The following is a 23,589-nucleotide window of genomic DNA, read 5'->3' as shown; positions in this document are numbered from 1 at the left end:
AAGAAATATCTTTACCAAGATGGCGTAGGAGTGCCTTGCCAATACTGTGGTCAGAAAGATAGGCAGTAGAGGAAGTCGGTCGTAAAGTGAAGAATTTAGTCCATTGTGCAGTCTGAAACTGAGCGTGGAAAGGTAGTGAAGGACGTGTCGATCTTTTCTGAGAAGAACGAGAAGGTGGAGAAGTATCATCAGCAGGTAATTGTCGTTGTCGTTTAGGCGTGGGACCAGAGTTGGTCTGACGTGGAACGGGCCGGCGATTTGAAAATTGCCGCACCGTAGAGGGAGAGGCCGGAAGCATAGTCAGAGGAGAGCGAAGGTCAGATAAATCGAAGGAGTCAGTCGAGGCCTAAGTACCTGAAGCGGGTGAGGAAACAGCACCGGCAAGAGGTACAAAGGCATGAGGAGTGTCCGAAGAGTGGTCCAAAGACGTCCGAAGAGTGGTCCAAAGACGAGGCGGGGTCAGAACGGGGTGCAGTATCAAGAAGGGGCCCGGGGGTAGCAGGTTCATGGACTAGGGCTGCCATGGTTAGGTTACTTCTTTCTTTTTGTTTTTAAGAAAAAAAAGAAAGAAAAGAAAAATAAAAAAAGAATAAAAAAAGGGGGGACCGGGGAGGGATAGTTCCTAGGAGGAATGAAAGGGCCAGAAATCTCCCTCCGTGCCCAAGAGGACCTCAGCACCGCAAGTAGCGCAGATGCAGCATGGAACCCGTGCCATACCCTACCCATCATGCCAGTAAACCGGCAATCCGGGATAGCAACCTCACATCTGCCGAGCTACCTCGGTGGACAAAAGAGAGGGCGGCCGGAAATCCGCCACAAAGCATACCTCCTTCGGCCACCACCCCCGGAATCCGAAAGGTGGCTTCCAGAGATACACCCGTCGCCCGAGAGACACCCAAAGCCACCCTCCGGGATACCAGAGAGGGATCAGGACATCCCCAGGCAATCCAGATTCCACGGCAAACTACGCCACCGCCAAGAACCTCAACGGAATGGGATGGACCCCGGTACCCTTTCCCCTACCTAGGAACTAGCGTGCCTGTGGGAAAAAAAAAAAAAAAAAAAAAAAAGGCCAAAAAGGAAGGGCAAAATTGAGGGGTGGGGAGGTGGAGGAGGAAAGGAAAAAAGGATGGGGGGATGGGATAAGGAACGGGGGATTGGGGGGTAATTAGGTTCGGTCTGAGGAATAGACCAACAGGTCTAATTCCTCAACAAGAGCCTCTTCACCATGGGATTGAAGAGGGGGGTACCTATTTGTTAGGTGCTCATGTTATCCTGTCTTCATTATATTATTATTATTATAACCACAATTAAGCACTAAACTCATAAGGGTCATACAGCCCTGCAGGGTAGGGCATGCTTAATGTTTAATATACTTGATCAGAGACTAGCTAGAATTAGTCAGTGTGAAGTGCTCAAAGTTTGTATAATAAACAAAAGTCAAAGAAGTCTGTGTCAAAGGTGGGGCCATCGCTGGCAGACAGGACAGTCTAATAGAATGTGGCAAACTGAAATTGAACCTGATAATTCTCTAAGAGTGGAATTGGGCACCTCTCCATGAGATACCCACAAGTGAGATGCATGTTCACTGCCACATAATTTCTAAAATATTGCATTGGTTGTGAATGTGTACTTACCTATATGAGTTTATGAGTACATAGTTTATAATAATGTTAACATATGAGTAAGGAAATCAAATAAAAAATGAGAATGTTGGAATCATACCTTTATTGCAGATTGCTGATGAACTGTATATTTTCTGGTTTGCATGTGCCAGGATACTTGTGCACCAGTGTTCTGCCAGCAACACTCACAGTATTCCTGAAGAGGATTGTGTGTGCTTGTGAAGCCACTCTTATTCCACCTCTTAAGTTCTGTCACTGATATGAAGATCACATTCAGTAACATTTACTGGAAGGGATCAAATAGGCAAACCACTGTGTGTAGGGTCGAGGATAAAAGATGCAGGGATGATGCTACAAGTCTCAAACCCTAGATTGTGTCCACTGTCTTCCACGTTGTATGTGGGTTGCAAATAGCATGCTCTAAAAAGAACGCCTTCATCTAGCAGTCCACATGAGGTCTTGATGGCTGGTTTCAACTTCACACTCAAGAGGGCGGAATGTATTAACAGAAGAGCACCGGTGAAGGAAATGGTCACACTAATTCCATCTTGTCCCAAAACGTGGTGATGATGTTTCCAGTTGATGGGGTAGTCTAGAACTCAATGAACTCAGCTCGCTGAACATTCATTATGTAAATTTTTTAGTTTCCATCCACTTACAGGCTCTGGACCTTAAGATGCAACTGTCATCATAGAAGTTCTGTGGTCTATGATGGATATCACAAAATTATACACCTTAAGCTACCAAAAAACATATCACTGCTCAGAGTTCTCTTTGGTGTACTCTACATTCACTGCTAAGTGTTCAAAGTGCTGTTGCTTTCAATCAACTAACCACTTTAAAAGATAGGTAGGACAGTGCTATTGCTTTCACTCAACTTAGCACAGTCAAAGTTAGGTAGGACAGTGCTGTTGCTTTCATTCAACTTAGCACTTTAAAAGTTAGGTAGGACAGTTTTGACAAACCTACTACTATAGTTGCAGGCCTGACATGACAGGATATGCTGCAAGTTCAGGGCAACAACTGAGAGCGTCTCATTTTCGTGACTGCCCCCATGGGCATGCAAACGTGCGTGTGCAAACATACATCACCCACTCTGGGGAAACTTTTGCTAGCACTCTCAATAAGACCTACACCATGCTTGACCACCACCATAATCACAAGGCATTAATGCTATAAACGGCTTTATAACTTTAAAACTCTTCTCTATTTATATACATATAATTTATAGTTATATAGTATATATACTATATATTTAATATAGCATGATTTCAACTTCATAAAATCACTACTTTTTAATACAATAATGAGAACTTACACTAACTCCACACTTATGCAATATTTCTGGATATCACAATGTGCCAAACTTCTCTTGCAATGTACAGCAATAAATACCACCACCAACACTAGATCAGTAGTGCTTGTGTATTCTACAGAAATAAATACTCCATGACAAAGAGTTTACCATCATATGGATAATGAATGTCTTTTATAACTAAGAAAATCTATTAATGGAAACTACTGCCTTATGCAAGTCATTAAGACTATGGTTGTGCGGCTTAATATATCAGCGTATTTGTTCTCTTATTTCTTCATAATTATGCAATAGTTTTACATGAATATACTGTATCTAATATGTACTCTAGTATAAATATAAAACTACAGTATTTGTAAATAATAGAGTATATCTAAACAAATGCATAATGTACACTTTCACTGTCATTACAATAATCACTCAAAATTATTAATGCATACTTATCATTAATTTCAAATATGTACCTGCATCTTTAAATGTAAATTTTCTGAAATGACCTTCACAAATTATATGAAATACATGCTAGCTAACTGTCTATTACAGCTTATGAGATCACTTGCAGCCGTGACGTAAACAAACAATTCTAGAAAACAAGAATACACGAGTCATTGCAAGTACTCTATGTAACGAGAGCAGACTCAACATCTGAATTCTCATAAAAAAAGGCCTTAAAATACTATTTATGGCTGTAAAAATTAACACATGCAAAAATGAAGATAATAATACAATAATTTTTTATCACTGTTTTCAAGTGCATAAATAACATTTTAAAGCATTTTTTTTACAGATATTCCAAAGTAGTGTGCCATTACTGTTTGCAATGCTTCATATGTTCATTTCATTTTACAATTAAGTAAATGATTCTGCAGCAAAATATAAGCATGTAAATAAATATACCCAATTGTACCCTGTGAGACTAATGAATTTCCTTAATTTCAGACTACATGAAGGAATCAGTATGGAGCTGTCAAAGATGCACTCTTAATATGAGAATTTCACAGTACGTTGTGACAAACTGGGAGAAGTACTGAGGATCAAACCGGGGATCTAACGTACATGTACACAAGAGCACCACCATACCAACTAGACAAGTAAGTGTAAAATCTTAAGACCCACAACTGTGAAGTCCCCAGTGTTCTAGTCAATAAAACAGTGGTCTAGTCAATAAAACAAACAATGGTCTAGTCAATAAAACAGTGGTCTAGTCAATAAAACAAACAGTGGTCTTGCAAAAGTGAGGTTGCAAAATCATAATCCTTATACAATTCCTAATGTGGCATGTACTATTTTTTGTGTTAATGTGATGAGTACAGAAAATAAAATCCCAACAATGTGCCATCTATGATTTAGTGCAAAACAGCAGTTATGCACGAATATTTTTGCATGACTGCTATTTATTATTATTATTATTATAATCATAACCAAGCGCTAAACCCGTAATGGATTGTTATATGGCTGAAATACCATTTTTTTTTTTTTTTTTAAGTCAAGTGATGTATAGAAGTGACTGGTCGAGCTATAACCTAATCCACTGTTATTTTAACACATGAGAATTAATGTATATTCAACATAATGAATATTCAACTTTGATTAACATAAAGTAGTGCACCAGTAGTAATGAAGCTAAGAAAATATACATCATTTAAAATATATAAATCTCTATTGGCAGTAATGGCAATAATTGACAGTAAGGTGGACTGCGTACCATCACTTCAGAACAAAAACAAATCTTTTTATGGTCATTCAACCATATGTGAAGATTTGATGAAAATGTATTGATATACTACTTAAGAGTATTTATAAAATCCTTGCAAAAATACATTTGCAGAAAAAGGAAATGTACCTTTTCTCCACATCCCATTCAAGCAAGTCTAGTGGGCTAATGAATCCTCATATATTTTGAGCTAATACAGAGAAATATGCACTGGAATCAGCCCTGAGTAAATGTAAAGATGTTGGAAGTCCTCCTAAGAATGGCCATCAATATTCAAATGCCAGGGTAAAGTCTGTATCATCACTCATTGACATGATGTATGGAATGGGATTTAAGTTGTCAAATAGCATGGGTTATTATATATTAATTTCCTGCTCCTATTATTATTTTTAAATGAATTCTAAACCCGTTTGGATCATACAGCACTGTTCCTGTTCTTATGACAGGCAAAAAATCTGTGGACAGACACATTACTTTCTGCCATCTTAACACTATCAGCACGGCTTCCTAGGATATAAATACCTACAGTGAACATCGAGGTACTTATCATGGTCAATGTTCAATAATAACCCACATGGAGACAGAAACACAGTTTAATTGATCTGTATATTGTTGTGCCTCTCATCATGCACAGTGAAAGGCACAACCTTCTTATAAATTCATGTTCTCCTCTTACTTATGTATCTGCTGAGGAGGATCCGTGAAGGGGATCGAAATATAGAGGTCAACCAATCTTCCGAGTCTGTCTCCATGTGGGTTATTATTGAGCACTAACAGGTGTTCATTATACTTTATTCATTATGGTGTAGAATGTACAGTAAGTTCTCACTTAATGTAGTCGATAGGTTATTGGAAACCGCAACTTTAAAGCAAAACGACATATAACGAAACCAATTTTACCATAGGCTAATTGATATAAAAAAAAGAGTTAAGTTCCTACAACATTTTTCTGGTCACAAAAACATGACCAAACTTCTAAATTATTATTATTATTATAATCAAAAAAAAGTGCTAAACCACAAGGGCTTCAAACTTCTAAATAAAGACCCAAAACACTTGAAATAAATGTGAGCTATACATACATTTAAGAAAGATTAATAAAAACAAGATAATTATTTATCCAATTTTTGGCAATTCAGTGTGTATCCTCCTTGGTCCATAATTTTTATATTACAACAATTTGTATTCATTGTATTCAATTTTTTCCTCTCATCAACGTTATAACAAAACAATGCTATTCGAGGACCTGCTGTACTTTGTTTTATCAGTTAATGGTTCCAGGGATCACTGTCCATGCTGCCAGGTCTCACACCAGGCTTTCTAAAGTGGAAAGCAACTACGTATTACAGGTATAATAACTATTAAGAAACACAAAAAAAAGTAAAGTGCATATTTACCTATCATATGTGTTTGATACGAAAAATAAAGGTAATCCTGCTAATGTAAATTATTTAACAGGCTTCAGTTTCACACTTTTATGAGAGGCCAATAGTTTCAGTCCTAGAGGAACAGTGATGAGTAAAACTGTCAACCATCAAGTCCTTGGACAAAATATCCACAGTTGTTAACTGTTACCCACACCCACACCCACCCACCAGGTAACATCACCCACTGGGTAACATCACTAGAACTTCCCTTTGTATATATGAGCAAAATTTCAGAATATATAGATCAATTATGTTGAAACTTGGCAAATGCATTGGGTGATGGCCATGAAAAAACATTTTAAGTTTATTAGGGAGTATGCCAAAGATAAAGGTCAAGTTCAGCATATATACCATAATATATGCATATCTATTAAACTGTATTTGTATTATTATTTTTACCATTTACTTAGAAAAGCTTCTTTTATACTAAGATGGTAGACACTTTGTATTACAAATCCTGAGTCTTTTACACCTGAGGTCAAGAGCATAAAAAGTTAATTAATAAAAAGAGAATAATATTCATCATTATTATCAGTATCAGGATTAACATCATTTATTATATTAAAGCAAGTATACAATTTCCAAATGAAAAATATGATACCACTTTAAAGCATATACACCATCTTATTTGCAGAGTGCCAAATCTTTTCAGTATAAAATATTTTAACCCGTCATTAAAAACAGGTTAGAGAATCAGAGTTCAAGTGCTCACATATTTTATAACATCTACAAGCTTGCTGTGAGGACAGTTTTCCAAAAATGGTGAGATGAATAATTCGGTGACAGATGAAAAATACAAGTTACAAACCATACCACGGACGGGGATAGAACCCGCGATCAGTCTCAAAACTCCAGACTGTCGTGTTTTGAGACTCTCTGATCGTGGGTTCTATCCCCGTCCTTGGTATGGTTTGTTTGCAATCGTGTCATTACAATTTCGTAAGTCATGTTTACAAGTTACAAGCCTGCATAATTTCAATCACACTCCCATTCAAAAAAAAATCTTAACTATATCAGAATATTTGCATCTAAGCAGGTGTTACTATCTCCCTACTAACAATGTTCTCATCTTATGTAGGAATACAGTACCTAGTTGCTTTAATTTATAGTACATGTATATGTAATTTAACTTTCAACAAAAATGTACTCATAACTAACCCACAGTTTAAAAAAAATATAGATAATGCTGGGTCCATCCTGGGCCATTATTACTTTAACTCTTGATTTGATAAAGGTACAACATTTACAAAAGCATTATGTCAAATTGTAGGTTAGTTATAAATTGTTTCAAAGTATGGTGAATTTTATTCAACAAATTATATACTGATCCTCCCTACAAAGTTGCCCTTGGTGAGAAGTGCTTACTGCCAGTTGAAAGTTGCCCACTCACCACTTCTTGTATACCACATTACCCATAATGTGCGCTACTTGCTAGCCCTATTACATACTCTCACAAGCACACAAATAGCGTCACTACAAAATATTCCACAAAATATTTACTTCTCATACAGTATTGGCTTTATTTCAGTTATAAAGATAATGTAAATAAAATTACTTCAACATTCCTGGATATACAGTATTTGGTATTATGCTAAATGGTGCTGCAGAATTAATAAATAAATTAAGGTGAACATGGAGGTGGTCATGATGCAGGTCAGAACTGCTCCAGTGGCAGAGAATACTGCCTCATTATATGTACAACAGTATTTTTAGTATGTACTAGGCGAGAGGTGGAGCTTGGCTAATAAACTAATATACAGTACTATACATCTGTACATACAAATCAATAGTACAAACGCCAATTGCGATCCTCACTTGATGTCCTCCAAACACTATGTCCAACCAGTTGTGAATGGCAGTGGAAAGTTGTTCAATTTAAGTGTAGATCAAAAGGGGTGCTCCTGTCAAACAAGATTTTCCTTATACAGTACCGTACTTGTAAATAAAAACCTTGATTTGAGGAATCAAAAGCAAGATTTTCAAGGTGAACGAGACAATAATAATTAACCCTTTGACTGTTTCGGTCATATATATATACGTGTTACGAGGTACCGTGTTTGACATACAGTGGACCCCCGGTATTCGATGGCATCGGTATTCGATAAATCCGGTATTCGATGCATTATATCGCAAAAAATTTTCCTCGGTATTCGATTGAAAACCCGGTATTCGATACGATTCGTACGAGACGTGTCCACGTGTGGCCTGAACTGCCCCTTGTGTGCCAGTGTTTACAAGCCATCCAGTGTGCGCGCATCTAAGGATACATTCGGTACATTTCATATTATCCATATTATCACTGTTTTTGGTGCTTGTTTCGGCAAAATAAGTCACCATGGGCCCCAAGAAAGCTTCTAGTGTCAACCCTGTGGTAAAAAGGGTGAGAATTAGTATGGAAATTAAGAAAGATTTTGAAGGGTTTGGAGCTAACCCTGAGAAGCCTATGCCAGTTGTGGAATCCATTGTGCCTACTTCAAAAATTAAGGAAATGTGTGCACAGTGGGTTGAAGTGCAAACCTTTATGGATGAAAATCACCCTAACACAGCTATTGCAAGCCATGCTGGTGACTATTACAATGACAATGTTGTGGCCCATTTTAGACAAATCGTAAAGGAACGGGAGGTACAGAGCTCTATGGACAGATTTGTTGTGCGACAGAGGTCCAGTGACTCTCAAGCTGGTCCTAGTGGCATTAAAAGATCACCAGATCTTCATTAAAGGTAAGTGTCAATTATTTTATTGTTATTGTAATTATTCTATTGCATTAAACTTAATATTTCATGTAGTAAAATTTTTTTTTTTTCATACTTTTGGGTGTCTTGCACAGATTAATTTGATTTCCATTATTTCTTATGAGGAAAATTGATTCAGTTTTCCATACTTTCGGTATTCGATGAGCTCTCGGGAACGGATTAATATCGAATACCGGGGGTCCACTGTACATGTATATATACTCATAAATTCTAGTGGCTTCAAATCAAGCAGGAGAAAGCTGGTAGGCCCACATGTGAGAGAATGGGTCTGTGTGGTCAGTGTGCACCATATAAAAAAAATCCTGGAGCACGCAGTGCATAATGAGAAAAAAAAAAACTCCAACCGTTTTTTTAATTAAAATGCCAACTTTGTGGTCTATTTTCATACAGTATTTATGGTTGTATTCTCGTTTTCTTGGTCTCATTTGATAGAATGGAAAACATAATATAGAAATAGAGGTGATTTTGATTGGTTTTACTATGCAAAGAACCTCGAAATGGAGCTCAAAGAAGGGGAAATGTTTGATTTTTGCTGATGTTCAAAAGTAAACAAATGATGTCATTGTCCAATAAATGTCCAAGCAGGCATTCTGATATGCAGTCATGAATGGGTTGACATTATTTGTACAATTATTACAATATTGCAGTAGTCTGCATGACAGTATATCTTCTATTTTTTGTTCGAATAAAAATTCAAAATAGAGAACAAGAGTAATATCAGAGGGGCCTGGAGACGTGACTGATGAACAAAGAAAATGTTATTTTAGAGCCAGGAATGTCTGCATTGTTCATTCTGGACCCTATTTTGAAATTGTCGTATTTTTTAATTTTCGTGAAATTGGCCAAATTGCAAATTTCTGACCACGTTATTGGGTAGTTGAAATCAGTAAATGGGCAGTTTCTTGTACTTAATTGATAGAAAAAACGGAGTTCTAAAGAGATAGCTATGAGTTTGGTCGACTGGAACAATGGAATTAGCCGAAAATAGGGCTCAAAGTGGGCAAAGTCGCCGATTTGTAAATATCGCTGAGGTCGCTAACTTCTCGAGAGCGTAATTCTGTCAGTTTTCAATACCTCAGGATTGGGGGTTGCGACAGTCAAGGGGTTAATGTCTTAAGCAAATGAATGACTCAAGTGTCTTCACTCCATATACACAACTGTAGTAAGATACAAGGTAAGTATTTCATAAGAAAAAATATACACCTACCATCCAACTTATGACCGAGTTTGGTTCCGAGAAACCGGTCGTAAGTCGAAATGGTCGTAAGTCGAACTTTACTACTGAATATCAACAAAACATTTTTGTAATGACTTTATTTTATTGTTTTATTTTGGTATTTCATGTTTTACTTTACTTTTTATGCTGTTAGTACTGTATTTTATACTGTAAGGTTTAGGATAAACACTGTGTACAACACAAATAGTTGTTTATTTCCCAGAAATTTGGCATAAAAAACACAGTCGTAAGTCGAGTGGTCGTAAGTCGAGTGGTCGTAAGTCGAGTGGTCGTAAGTCGAGTGGTCGTAAGTCGAGTGGTCGTAAGTCGAGTGGTCGTAAGTCGAGTGGTCGTAAGTCGAGTGGTCGTAAGTCGAGTGGTCGTAAGTCGAGCAGGTCGCAAGTCGGACGGTAGGTGCACCTGTTTATAATTAACAGGTCTAATTACTGAGGGTTTGTATACTTTACAGGGTTCCAAACATGCCAACTATTATTCGTATGAAAAGTATAAAATATTTAAAAGGTCAATGAATATAATGTTATAAACATATTACAAAGTATAGCACACTAAACATTATAACTCTGTACTTGAGAATTTTGTAATCCATTTAAATATGATGAGAAACAGGAAAATCATCCTCAACAACCACAGAAATTTCTACTATTTCACTGAAGTGAGAGCCAGGGATACTTAATCCATGGCCTGAACATAAAGGATTTGTACCACAGTCACCGGAGCAATGGTAAACACACACAACAACGGCTACCAGCGTGCATAAATATATTCATTACTATTAAGAAAATACCATCCCCTACCTCTGCTGAGTTATTTACATAACTCAGCCAGTTTTTTCCCCATTCAAATCTGACAACTAGTAAATGCTAGTAGCTCGAGTTTCTGTAAAAAAGAAAAAAACTGGAAAATTGCACTGAATTTTTAACTATATAACAATTAGCACCAAAATTTCAGTGAAACAATCACCTGTTGATAAATAAATCTTGTTAAGTTCTATGAACAAGACTGGTGCTGGTAAACCTTGGCTGACTTAGATGTAAGTGCGGCAGTCTCATAGTTATCACACACTGCGGAAGCAAGAAAAACATCATATCTCACAAGATGAAGCCTAAACTAAACTTGATAATGATCCAAGGTGGATTTATTCAATAACAGTTCATCAAGGATCAATTCAAAATGAACCAAATTCACTTCTAGTTTAAATTTTCAAATTGTGGGAGAGTTGTGAATTGTTCCAACCATGGTATTGTGATTTTCATTCCTCAATAACTCTTCATAATATTAAGCCACTAGCTTTGTAATAATGAAAATTAAAATCTCAGTTGTATGATGCTACCTTAGATTATTTATGGAAAGTAATCACAATAAAAAATTAAATAACAATCTACTGCCATAAAGGCATAATATATCCAACAGCAGGCTTAACTACGTTTACTTTCTAAGCTAAAATAGTTTAAGACATATTGAGGGCATCTTACAATAAGATATTTTGTGAGGAACATAGTTGCAGTGCATAATCATCATCAGTTTCTTGAACAATGCTGGAGCATATACATTTATCTCTTATTTGCCCTAGCAAGGAGAGAGTTTATCAGTAAGGTACATAAAGTTGTTACAATACACAGGATTTTATCTTTAGCATGACTTACAAAAAATAAAAAAATATAATAGTTGTACTGTAATATGTATCAGAAGGAAAGCAAACTTTCAACAAAATAGAAAATTTTAAATTGCAAGAAACACTAGGTTTTTGTTTTACTAAACCAAAAAGATATTCAACACTGTAGTTTATTTTTTTGTACTTATAAATCCCATATATTAAGTTGTTGACACACTTGTTTTAATCTAAAAGTTGTAATAAAACATACACCACACCTGTCTGTTACAAAATTTTCTGTAATGAAAATTAAGCATATCTTTAGCAGCTTATTTCTGTCAATATTAACTCTTAAATTTCTTTCAATTAAAATTCCTCTCAATACAATAGTGAGAAGCTGGATTTTGGACATCCAGAAAATTCACCAAACAGAACAGGAATGAGTAGCATTCTATAAAATTTTTATGCATGCATTTCATGCTTTGAGGACACCAGTGGCTATCTTTGCTCACTGTGATATGAACATTCAAGAGAATGACAATATTATACTTTTATGGCACAATGATAATGATCTCATTAGCATGACACTTTGTGTTAATTAAGAGCTCTGCTAGGAAAAATAAAAATTTGAACAATTCATTCAAAATAAATTAAATATTTCAAACCACATATGTTATAAACTCAAATGATACATTATTACTCTTCATACAATGATTTAGAGGGCTAAAATTAAAATCATAACCCATTTATTTGACTACTACTGTATACTGAAGCAGACTCAAATTCATTTCATGAATTTTGTTACCCAATATACTATACTACAAGAAATACAAACATAATTGTCTTTATATATTTCCATAACAGGAAGAAGTACTGTAGCTGGCATCTAGTTTACATAACACTACTGTATACCTTTAATGGCTATAAGTACTGTAGTTGGTATCTAGTTTACATAACATAGCATATACAGGTCCACATTCCTTCATCCAAAACCTTAGGGGCCAGTGCTGTTTCGAATTTCAGAATTTTTCGAAGTTCAGAATGATTCTAAACACCGCCATGTGGCAGCGTGACCCAAGCACTGAGATGACCGATTCTCCACACTCCACGAAAAAACTTCGGTTTGTGGAACTTTTCCAATTTCAGAATTTCAGATAGAGAGATGTGGACCTGTATTACCAACAGTGCTATATTTTCTGCCATACGAGATGCACCCTTACATTTAGCCCATCCAAATTTTCGAAGTTCTTGTGGAGAAAGTGTACATTATGATGCATGTACAGTAGGACCCCAACTTATGAAGTTACAGTGCTCCTGAAAATTCCTGACAACCTACGTTATCAGAGTTGCTCCAGAGTCTTAATATTCTACACCTAATTTCACCAAGCTTTTTTCCAAAGAGTTCTTACCCAGTAGTTCACATTCAGTAACATTCTTTTCTTCACTTACAAATGGTATTAAATAATGTCTAATTAATGTATACCATTCAAGTTAATTAAATAAAACTAAGCTACAATTAACTAAATAAAACAGAGGTGTACAAAGTACAGGGTTAATGTGCCTGGGTATATAATGTGGTAAGGTAGTGGTGATGATAATTATGGTGTGGTGTTAGTGAGTGGTGTTTCTATATAGTCTCATATCTCACCTGCTGCTGTCTCTCTTGCTGTCTCATACCTCACCCGCTGCTGTTTCTCTTACTGTCCCACACCTCACCTGCTGCTGTCTCTTACTGTCTCACACCTCACCTGCTGCTGTCTCTCTTACCACCTCACACCTCACCTGCTGCCGTCTCTCTTACTGTCCCATACCTCACCCACTGCTGTCTTCCACACAAAACAGTTGACAACACCACTGCTGGTTACAAAACATAATCACACCCAACTGGGGCAATGACCCCTGAAACCCCCTCCAGGTATTCACATGCATAGAGTATACACAGAATAAATGCATTATGTAAAAAACTAACTGAACTATATAGTTTTAATTCAACCAAGAAAATAAATATTAAATCAATGCATGCATAGTTCCTTTGTATAAGGCCAAAGGGGACAAAAGAGAGAGTAAGAATTATAGGGGGAATAAGCATGTTGAGTATACGTGGTAACATTGCCAGACACCTGACCGAAGGACATTTGGCCGAACAGACATTGCGCCGACAGCTATTTGGCTGAACGGACAAATGGCTGTCGGTTAGTTAAGTTTGTTATTTTATGGGCATCCTAACTTATTTTTTATTCCTTCTTGTTAATGTTTGGAAAACATGCTGTGATGAATACCAGTTCGGTTTAAAATATCTGTTGGGCGAAATATCAATTAGTGAAATGTCTATTCAGTCAAATGTCCTCCAGTAAAATATCCGTCAACAAAGTGTCCAGTGGCTAAATGTCCAGGAGCTCCTGGTAAGGTATATGGTAGAGCTATTACTGAAAGAACTAAGAGTAAGATGGAAAGCAGGATCACAAATGAACAAGAAGGCTTTAGGAAGGGTAGGGGGTGTGTAGACCAAGTGTTTACAGTGAAGCATATAAGTGAACAGTATTTAGATAAGGATAAATAGGTTTTCCCTAGGTAGTAGGTTGGTAGACAGCAACAGCCCAGGGAGGAACTACCATCCTGCCAAGTGAGTGTAAAACGAAAGCCTGTAATTGTTTTACATAGATGGTAGGATTGCTGGTGTCTCTTCTATCTCATAAACATGCAAGATTTCAGGTACATCTTGCTACTTCTACTTACACTTAAGTCACACTACACATGCATGTACAAGCATGTGTAGTGTGACCTAGGTGTAAGTAGAAGTAGAAAACCCTCTGGGTTTTCTTCTATTTTCTTACTAGTTCTTGTTCTTGTTTATTTCCTATCTCCATGGGAAAATGGAACAGAATTCTTCCTTCATAAGCCAAGCGTGTCATCAGAGGTGACTAAAATGCCAGGAGCAAGGGGCTAGTAACCTGTTCTCCTGTATACATTACTAAAGTTAAAAAGAGAAACTTGGTTTTTCTTTTTGGGCCACCCTGCCTCGGTGGGATATGGCTGGTTGGTTGAAAGAAGAAAAATAGGTTTTCACTGCATTTATGGATTTGGAAAAAGATTGGAAAGAAATTCAAAATATTTCTTTTCATATTGCCAAAAACAAGGCAAATATCACATCTAGTATCGGGCCCTTGCTCAGACAAGATGGGACTTACACAGATGACAAGGAAATGAGTGAGATACTGAAATCTCAATATGACTCTGTGTTTAGCAAGACACTAATCATTCTAAAGATCGACAATCTAAATGATTTTTTCATGAATGAGCCTCAAAACTCCATCAATATATGCCATATTTCCGACATTACCCTAACTCCGATAGACTTTGAGAAAGCTATTGACAACATGCCCATGCACTCAGCCTTAGGCCCAAACTCATGAAACTCTGTGTTCATTAAGAACTGCTAGAAACTCCCTTTGTGGGCCCTAAGTATACTATGGAGAAGGAGCTTAGACATGGGTGAAATTCCACAGCCACTAAAAACGACGGATATAGCCCCACTCCATAAAGGTGGCAGCAAAGCATTAGCTAAGAACTATAGACCAATAGCTCTAATGTCCCACATCATAAAAATATTTGAAAGAGTGCTAAGAAGCACGATTGCAAACCATTTGGATTCCCAAAAAGTGCACAATCCAGGGCAACATGGGTTCAGAGTAGGTCACTCCTGCCTCTCACAACTACTTGATCACTATGATACGGTCTTGGATGCACCGGAAGAAAAACAGAATGCAGATGTAATATACACAGACTTTGCAAAAGCATTTGACAAGTGCGATCATGGCATAATAGAGCACAAAATACGTGCTAAAGGAATAACTGGCAAAGTGAGGAGATGGATCTTTAACTTTCTAAAAAATCAAACACACAGAGTAGTGGTCAACAGAGCTAAATCAGAAGCTGCAATAGTGAAAAGCCCTGTTCTACAAGGCACAGTACTCGCCCCCATCTTGTTCCTCATCCTCACATCAGACATAGACAAAGATTAATCCACAGCACCATGTCATCCTTTGGAGACAATACTAGGATCTGCATGAGACTGTCATCGATTGAGGACGCTGTTAACCTCCAAGAAGATATAAACCAATTTTTCCAATGGGCAACAGAAAACAATATGATGCTCAATGAAGACAAATTCCAACTATTCCGTTATGGAAAACTGGAGGAGATAATAATTAGAACTGAATGTACTACAAACTCTGATCATACAATAGAGCAAAAAAATAATGTGAGGGACCTGGGAGTGATATGTCTGAGGATCTGACTTTCAAGGATCACAATAGTGCCACGATCACAAATGCAAAGAAAATGATAGGATGGATAATGAGAACATTCAGAATAAGAGATGCCAAGCCAGTGATGATCCTTTTCAAATCACTTGTTCTCTCTAGGCTGGAATATTGCTGTACATTAACATCTCCACTCAGAGCAGGTGAAATTGCAGATCTAGTGTGTTTACAGAGAACCTTTACTGGACATATAAGTTCTATCAAACACCTCAACTACTGGGAATGCTTGGAAGCACTTGACTTGTACTCATTGGAATGCAGGCAAGAGAGAGATATCATAATCTACACTTGGAAAATCCTAGAAGGAATGGTCCTGAATCTGCACACAGAAATCACTCCCTACGAAAGTAAAAGAGTGGGCAGGCAGTGCAAAATACCCCCAATGAAAAGTAGGGGCACCATTGATACACTAAGAGAAAACACCATAAGTCACCAGGGCCTAAGACTGTTCAATAGCCTCCCTCCCACAATGCAAAAGGGGAATTACCAATAGGCCCATGGCTGCCTTCAAGGGGGAGCTAGACAGATACTTAAAGTCGGTGCTGGATCAGTCGGGCTGTGATTCGTATGTTGGGCTATGTGCAGCCAGGAGTAACAGCCTGGTTGATCAGGACCTGATCCACCGGGAGGCCTGTTCATGGACCAGGCCGCAGGGACGTTGATTCCTGGAATACCCTCCAGGTAGACTCCAGGTAGGTATATGATAGGGTGGATAGGGAAGCAATGTGGCAGATGTTTCAAGTTTATGGAATGGATGGTAGGTTACTGACAGCAGTTAAGAGTTTTTATGAGGATAGTGAGGCTCAGGTTAGAGTATGCAGGAGAGAGGGAGATTATTTCCCAGTAAAAGTAGGCCTTAGACAGGGATGTGTGATGTCACCACAGTTGTTCAACATATTTATAGATGGGTCGTAAGAAAGTGAATGCTCGGGTGTTGGGAAGAGGTGTGGGATTAAAAGATAAAGAATAACACAAAGTGGGAGTTGTCACAATTGCTTTTTGCTGATGACATTGTGCTTTTGGGAGTTTCTGAAGAGAGGTTGCAGAGGTTGGTGGACGAATTTGGGAGGGTGTGTAAAAGAAGGAAATAAAAAGTGAATGTAGGAAAGAGCAAGGTGATGAGGATAACAAAAAATTTAGATAATGATAGACTGCGTATCAGATTGGAGAGAGGGAGTATTGAGGAAGTGAATGTGTTCAGATATTTGAGAGTGGACTTGTCAGTAGATGGGTCTGTTAAAGTTGAGGTGACCCATAGAATTGATGAGGGGAAAAAGGCGAGTTATGTGCTGAGAGTCTATGGAGACAAAGGATGTTATCCATGGAAGCAAAGGGGAATGTATGAGAGTAGAGTAGTACCAACGCTCTTATATGGGTGTAAAGCATGGGTGGTGAATGTTGCATCACGAAGTCTGGAGACAGTGGAGATGTCATGACTGAGGGCAATGTGTAATGTGAATATTATGCAGAGAATTTGTAGGTGTGGGGTTTCTAAAAATGTTATCCAGGGTTGTTGAGGTGGTTCGGACATTTAGAAAGAATGGAACAAAATTGAATGACTTGGAGGGTGTATAAATCTGTAGTGGAAGGAAGATGGGGTACGGGTCATCCTAGGAAAGGTTGGGAGGGGCGGGGAGGTAAAGGAGGTTGTGTGTGTGAGGGGCTTAGACTCCCAGTAAGCATGCATGAAGCATGTAAGGTAGGAGTGGGTGGATGTCAATGGTTTTTATGACTTGGCATGCTGTTGGGGTGTGAGTAAAGTAACATTTAAGAAGGGATTCAGGGAAACTGATTAGCCAGACTAGAGTCTTGGAGGTGAGAAGTACAGCACCTCCACCCTAAAGGAGGTGTGAAGATATGTGGCAGTTTTTTAACTGAAGTGTCAGTACACCTTTGGCAAGACAGTGATGGAGTGAGTGATGATAAAAGTGTTTCTTCTTTTTCGGGTCACAATGCCTCAGTGGGAAATGGCTAATGTGTTAATAAAAACAAAATGTAAATCAGTGGTTCTTGACCAATCTCTACCAAACAAATGTGAGCTCTCTATACATGCACGAAATGAACACACACACGTATTGGGTAAAAAAAAAAAAAAAAAAAAATTCTTTACTGTATTCAAAATAATTTGCTTCAATATTTACAGTGATTGTAGATCAGTGTTCATATGTAGAGGTAATTAACTGGTTACAAAGTGCCAATGTCATAAGAATAAAACATTATAAGTCAGAATGTCACAAGCTGGGGACCCACTCTACTGCTACCACAATTACATGAGCCATATAAGAGGAAGGCTAGAATTTTTTTTATTTAGCTTTATTGGGGAAAAATTTACATCAAATATGACAGACAATGCAGAATTTGCCTTAGCAAACTTTTCTGTATTGAATAACTAAAGTGTAATGAACACTTATCAATGATGAATAACAACCAACATGGAGAAAAAATTCAGAAGATTGTTTGATCTGTATATTTTGACCCCCAGAAGGGGCAGACGACCAAAGTGTTGAAAAAAATATATCGCTTTTATAAACAAATGTGAAAAAAATTATCACTTGGAGCAAATATCCTCTTTAGTAATGTGTAAAAATACTGGTAAAAATCATTGACATAATGTTAGGTAAGAGGACATAAGAGCAACTGAGATTTATTATGACTGTTTTACTCTCTACTACAACTAACATGGCCAGTAGGCCTACTGCAGTAGTTTTCTTACTTCTTGCACCTGATCATGAACCCTTAAAGCAGTGTCCTTGTTTGTACTGCTCGATGAAGCTCAGAAGAGTCAAACACTGCCATTATAAACTTCTCATTAGCTGCTCTTGAGTTATCAATGAAATTAGTTATTAGTTACAATTTTCACCACAAGTCCATAATTTTGCAACAAATGTAAATCCCATTTATGTACTGAATTTTTAAGTAATAATTTTTTTTTAAATTAATGTTCACAAAACTTTTTTTTCCATTTAAAATTAGAACTGGTGAGGTAAAATGTACATCATCAGTACACAAAAGATGAAATGCTACTGACAGCAAATGACAATAAGGTTGTGACAATGCCTCTGAACATAGTAGCTGGCTATATAACTGCCTAGTCAACACAACCATATATAACTGCTCCTGTAGAGGTGAAGTACAAACTTTCTTACTGCCACATACATCAAAATTCACTCCATGAAATTTTGACTGTTCCTAATATTTTTAAGTGGTTTTTGGTGAGCCTGAGGAAGTTAAAGCTTGAGGATTAACAGGAACCTCAGCTGACTCTTGCTTGGATCCCCAAGCAGGTTTGGGTTCATACTGCTCAGTAGTGATACGAACCTCATCACTATGTGTGGAGTCTGATGACTGTGTTGTTAACTCACTATCCTCACTATCAGAGTCAAAGCTGCCATTTTCCATTGCAGCAAGAGGTGCCCTCTTTGGTGGATCACTCAAGGAGTGCACATCAGACTGCTGCAGGTGGCATGTTACAGGTGGAATGGAAGTTAGTGAACTTTTAACACTACTACTATCTATGGGCAAGCCTAATCCTGTGTCCTCTTGACTGGTGCTGTCCATTGATGAACTTAATAATGAGTCTCTATCACCTTCATGATGTGGGCTGCTTGGACTCGGTGTATGGCTCCCACCCCCCCTGCTGCCACACATGCCCTCATCAAGGAATCCACTGTCTGTCAGATCACTTAAACTTAGGGAATCTGAATCTTTATCACTCCTCCGACTTTCAACTGGATCAGTTTTACATGCAGCTACGTTTCTTTGTGGCACTAAATCTTTCCTCTGGAATTCTGATGAAGTGTTCTTGATGGCAACAATATCCACAAACACATCATCACCATCCCCTTCTGATTTCAGTCGGACAAACTGACCTGATAAGACATGCGGCTGTTTTTGATCCTCGGGAAGACCAGCTGATTTACAGCCTACAAGTTTATTCTGTTGACACTTCAATTCACTATCTCCATTTTTTTCCATCACTGAAGATGTTTCTTCTACACTAAAGCCTCTTTCTACTCTAACTGGAGAAGAAATTACAATTTTTGGCCCTGATGCAGAATTTCCATTTTTGTAACCAGCTGTAGTAATGCTTGTAACTTTCTGTTGATCAGTAGGCAAGCTTTGCGAGCCAGATGGTTCAGCCACCTTGGTTACAGTGAAACGTCCACCAGAACTGAACCTGTTGGGCCGTACACAAGTCTGAGTTTGTGGTTGAGTTAGGTCTCCTGCTGACATGCTTCTTCCTGACTGAGACACATGAACAGAATTGGAAAGGGAAGGAGTTTGGCTTGAACCTGCAATTAGTTCAGGTGAACTTTTGGAGGTCTCGTGTACCTTGAACACTTTGAACCGATTTTTGAGAGGGCTGGGCACTGGACTGGGAGATGGGCTGGCACAAGGGCTGGGACAGGGACTGGGAGAAGGACTTGGAAGGGGACTTGGTGCTGGACTTGTATATTTTTGTTTTTCTTCTTCTCGGTTTGATCCTTCAGTTTTATCAATAATACAAGTCTTGTTTGTTGTCTCACAAGTGAGTGAAATTTTTCTAATAGCTCCACTAACACACAAACCTTCCTTTGAAGATTTATCTTTAATCTCTTCTTGATTGTCATGTTTCGTATGTTCTACTGAAGCACGTACGTGACTTTGAGTTAAGTTGCGCTGACAGTACTCTTTTATTTCTTTTTGTAGTGAAGAATGTTGCTCTGCTAACTCTACTGCTGGCTCACTTCTGGGGTCAGAGTCAATGTCCATTTGGATGATAGTAGAATTGAGACGAAGTGAGTGAGCCAGAGCCATGAGCCCAGCCACACGTATTGGGTTTTCACGTAAATCTATATGTTGAATAACAGTGTTGTCAGCAGTATATTCAGCAAGAGCTACAGCTCCTTCATCTGCTATTCGGGATGCTTGTAGACCTAAACGCAGTAAGGCATGATTTCTTAGTAAGGACTCTTTCAAACGCAAAATTCCTTCACTAGTAAGATTGTTACGTCCTAAATTTAAGGTTTCCAAAGTTTTAGTTGCAGCTAACATTACAGCTAAGTGAGGTGCTGACTGTTGGGTAAGATGATTGTTCCAAAGTATCAATGAGTTGAGACCCAAGCACACAGTTTTATCACTTGACCCATCAGTTACTTCCTGCTGTTGTTGCTTCTGTTGTACAGCTATACCTTCACATACATGCCCACATCCAACATCTTGAACATTGTTGTTTCGAAGATCAAGAAGACGAAGCGTGTTATTAGCACGGACTAAGTTACCAAGCTGTATGCAGTCATTTACACCAAGTCGATTTTCTGCTAAATATAATTCTGATAAAGTATCATTTTGTCTAAGAGCAGCAGTTAGCATGATCAGTGGGCGACCAGTCAAGTTACAGTTTTCAAGATGTAATGTATGCAATCGAGCTCCTAGTCGCAGTGCTCTCCCCAGTATAGGCATGTTAGTTTCATTTAGGTTTGTATTACGAGCATCTAAATATTCAACAGATGGAGTGCGTTTTAACATCCTAGAACAGGCCTGCCATCCTCGAAAACCAATTCTTCCATTACATGAAATGTTTAACTGTGTGGCAGAGTCATAAAATTCAATCATATCAAATAGTGGTATTGCAGTATCATCATCAAGAGCACAGCCTTCTAAATCTAAGATTTTGAACTGTACTCTTCTGAATATTTCTTCCAAACCCTCACACTGACCGCCCTCCAACCTCTGTCCACGAAGACTGAGGCACTCCACACGCCCTCCAATAGCTAATGGCAGTGCCTTAATTTGTTGTAACACCCCTGGAAGTGGCTGCGTACGGTGTCGCTCACATGACAGTCGGTATGCTGCCGCTATTTCTTCTACGGTCACTCCTCCCATCTGCTGCCATGGATTAACGGGTTCCAAGTAACTGGATATCAGATGAGTTTCATCTTCAGGGAACGAAACTCGTCGACCTCTGCATCCCTGAGATCTATGTACTTTCCTAGCTGAACCTGAAGAAGGAACAGGAGTAGAAGGAGCTGAAAGTGGCTGTGTCTTCAAGCCTTTCTCATCATCACTAATAGTCAATAATTTACCCATTTGCTCTTCCTCACACCCACTGCAATCGGCTTGTCTTTGCCGAGGTAAAATCACTTTACTTTCAGTAAAAGTTTCTTCTTTTTCTGTTATTACATTTTGTTCTTTATCACTTTCAACTATCCTTACATCTCTAAATAAATCACCTGGTACTTCTATTTCTAAATTATTATTAGTTTTTTGCTTACTTTTGTCAAGTGCACTAGAGCATATATTTACACTACTGGATATCACTGTATTAAATTTAAAATTGACATCCATGTTCACTTCTGCAGCTTGGGGTTCATGAGTATTAAGTGCATGTAATGCTTGCCCAACATATTCTCTAACCTCAGCGTCTGCATCTTCAAGTTCATCAACAACTAGCTTGACACTCTTTATCAAAGAATCCCCTACACAAGATTTTCCCTCTTCAAGATTTTCTTTACTGCCACTTTCACTCTCAACTGCATCCTTATAAATACAAGTGTCATCAGAAGACATAGACTCACACTTTGAAGAGAAAATATTGCCTTCACAATCTCTCTTCTCATTAACAGAATTTGTAAAGGAGTGTTCACCAACACCTGTACTAAATGGTACAGAGCTTGTAAGTGCTTGATTCACTTCACATTTACCCTCACATGCAACAGAAAAAGATTCAGTTTCAACATTTGCAAATGATGCTTTTAATTCATTAACATCTAACTCTAGAAAAACTGCTTCATCAGCAACATTTTCATTAGCACAACTCTCTAACTGCTCCGTTTTTGCAAATTTCTGCAAAACTGCACCCTCTCTGGGACCTTCCAAAAAGTTATTTACACTTGGATCAACATTTTTTTCTTTCACACCCAAATCTGTTTCATGTTTTTCATCTCTGCATACTTCTTGCTGATGAGTATCTTCTCCAGTCACTCCTTGTGTCACCTCTGTTGTATTTTCATAATGTGCCACTTGGCCACCTTCCTCTGTGTCCACCAAGGCATTGTCAAGATGTTTTGGTCTTGCCTGTGGATCATCACTGGCAGCTTCACTTTTGTTAGTATAGCTCATAATGCTCCTGATGTTGCATAAGTTCACTGTGATGCAACACTTTGCTGTGCTCTGTAAAACTATTACGACCGAGTCTACAGCAGCGCTGCTTTCTTAGTTTATCAACACTTGAGGAATCACAGAGAACAAATATATCAGGACAATAAGCAAATTCACGTTGATGAGCAAGTTCCTGTAGATACACAGAACTGCACAGATTTCTATACTGAAACATGTGTGTTTTTTTAAGAAATGCAAATCTCAAAGTTCCCATGACAGAATTTACAAATATTGTCATACAATATTCATGTGTTGGTTTTCTATGCCCTTTCAAGGCTGTAACCATAGAACCAAGTGCTGAAATTGTATTTGTTTAAACTTTTTTAACAGGTAATGGTACATATACTGTGTATATATACAGCATATATACATGTATATATATATATATATAGATATATATATATACATATATATAATATATATATATAATATATATATAATATATATATAATATATATATATAC

The 23,589-nt window shown here is 37.9% G+C and overlaps 1 protein-coding gene across 1 annotated transcript; it reads right to left on the bottom strand.

The window, feature by feature from the left end:
- Window positions 1–1,711: 1,711 nt before the first annotated feature.
- LOC128699789 (protein phosphatase 1 regulatory subunit 37-like) lies at window positions 1,712–23,547 on the bottom strand. The gene has a single exon (XM_053792526.2). It carries the CDS (start codon window positions 23,084–23,086, stop codon window positions 19,184–19,186), a length of 3,903 nt encoding a protein of 1,300 aa, XP_053648501.1. The 5' UTR covers window positions 23,087–23,547; the 3' UTR covers window positions 1,712–19,183.
- Between the last annotated feature and the right edge of the window lie 42 nt (window positions 23,548–23,589).

Source organism: Cherax quadricarinatus, chromosome 81, assembly GCF_038502225.1.
Source record: "Cherax quadricarinatus isolate ZL_2023a chromosome 81, ASM3850222v1, whole genome shotgun sequence".
NCBI classification, from domain to species: domain Eukaryota; kingdom Metazoa; phylum Arthropoda; class Malacostraca; order Decapoda; family Parastacidae; genus Cherax; species Cherax quadricarinatus.
The sequence above is the reverse complement of the archived record's forward strand: the minus strand, read 5'-3'. Positions and strand labels throughout refer to the sequence as shown.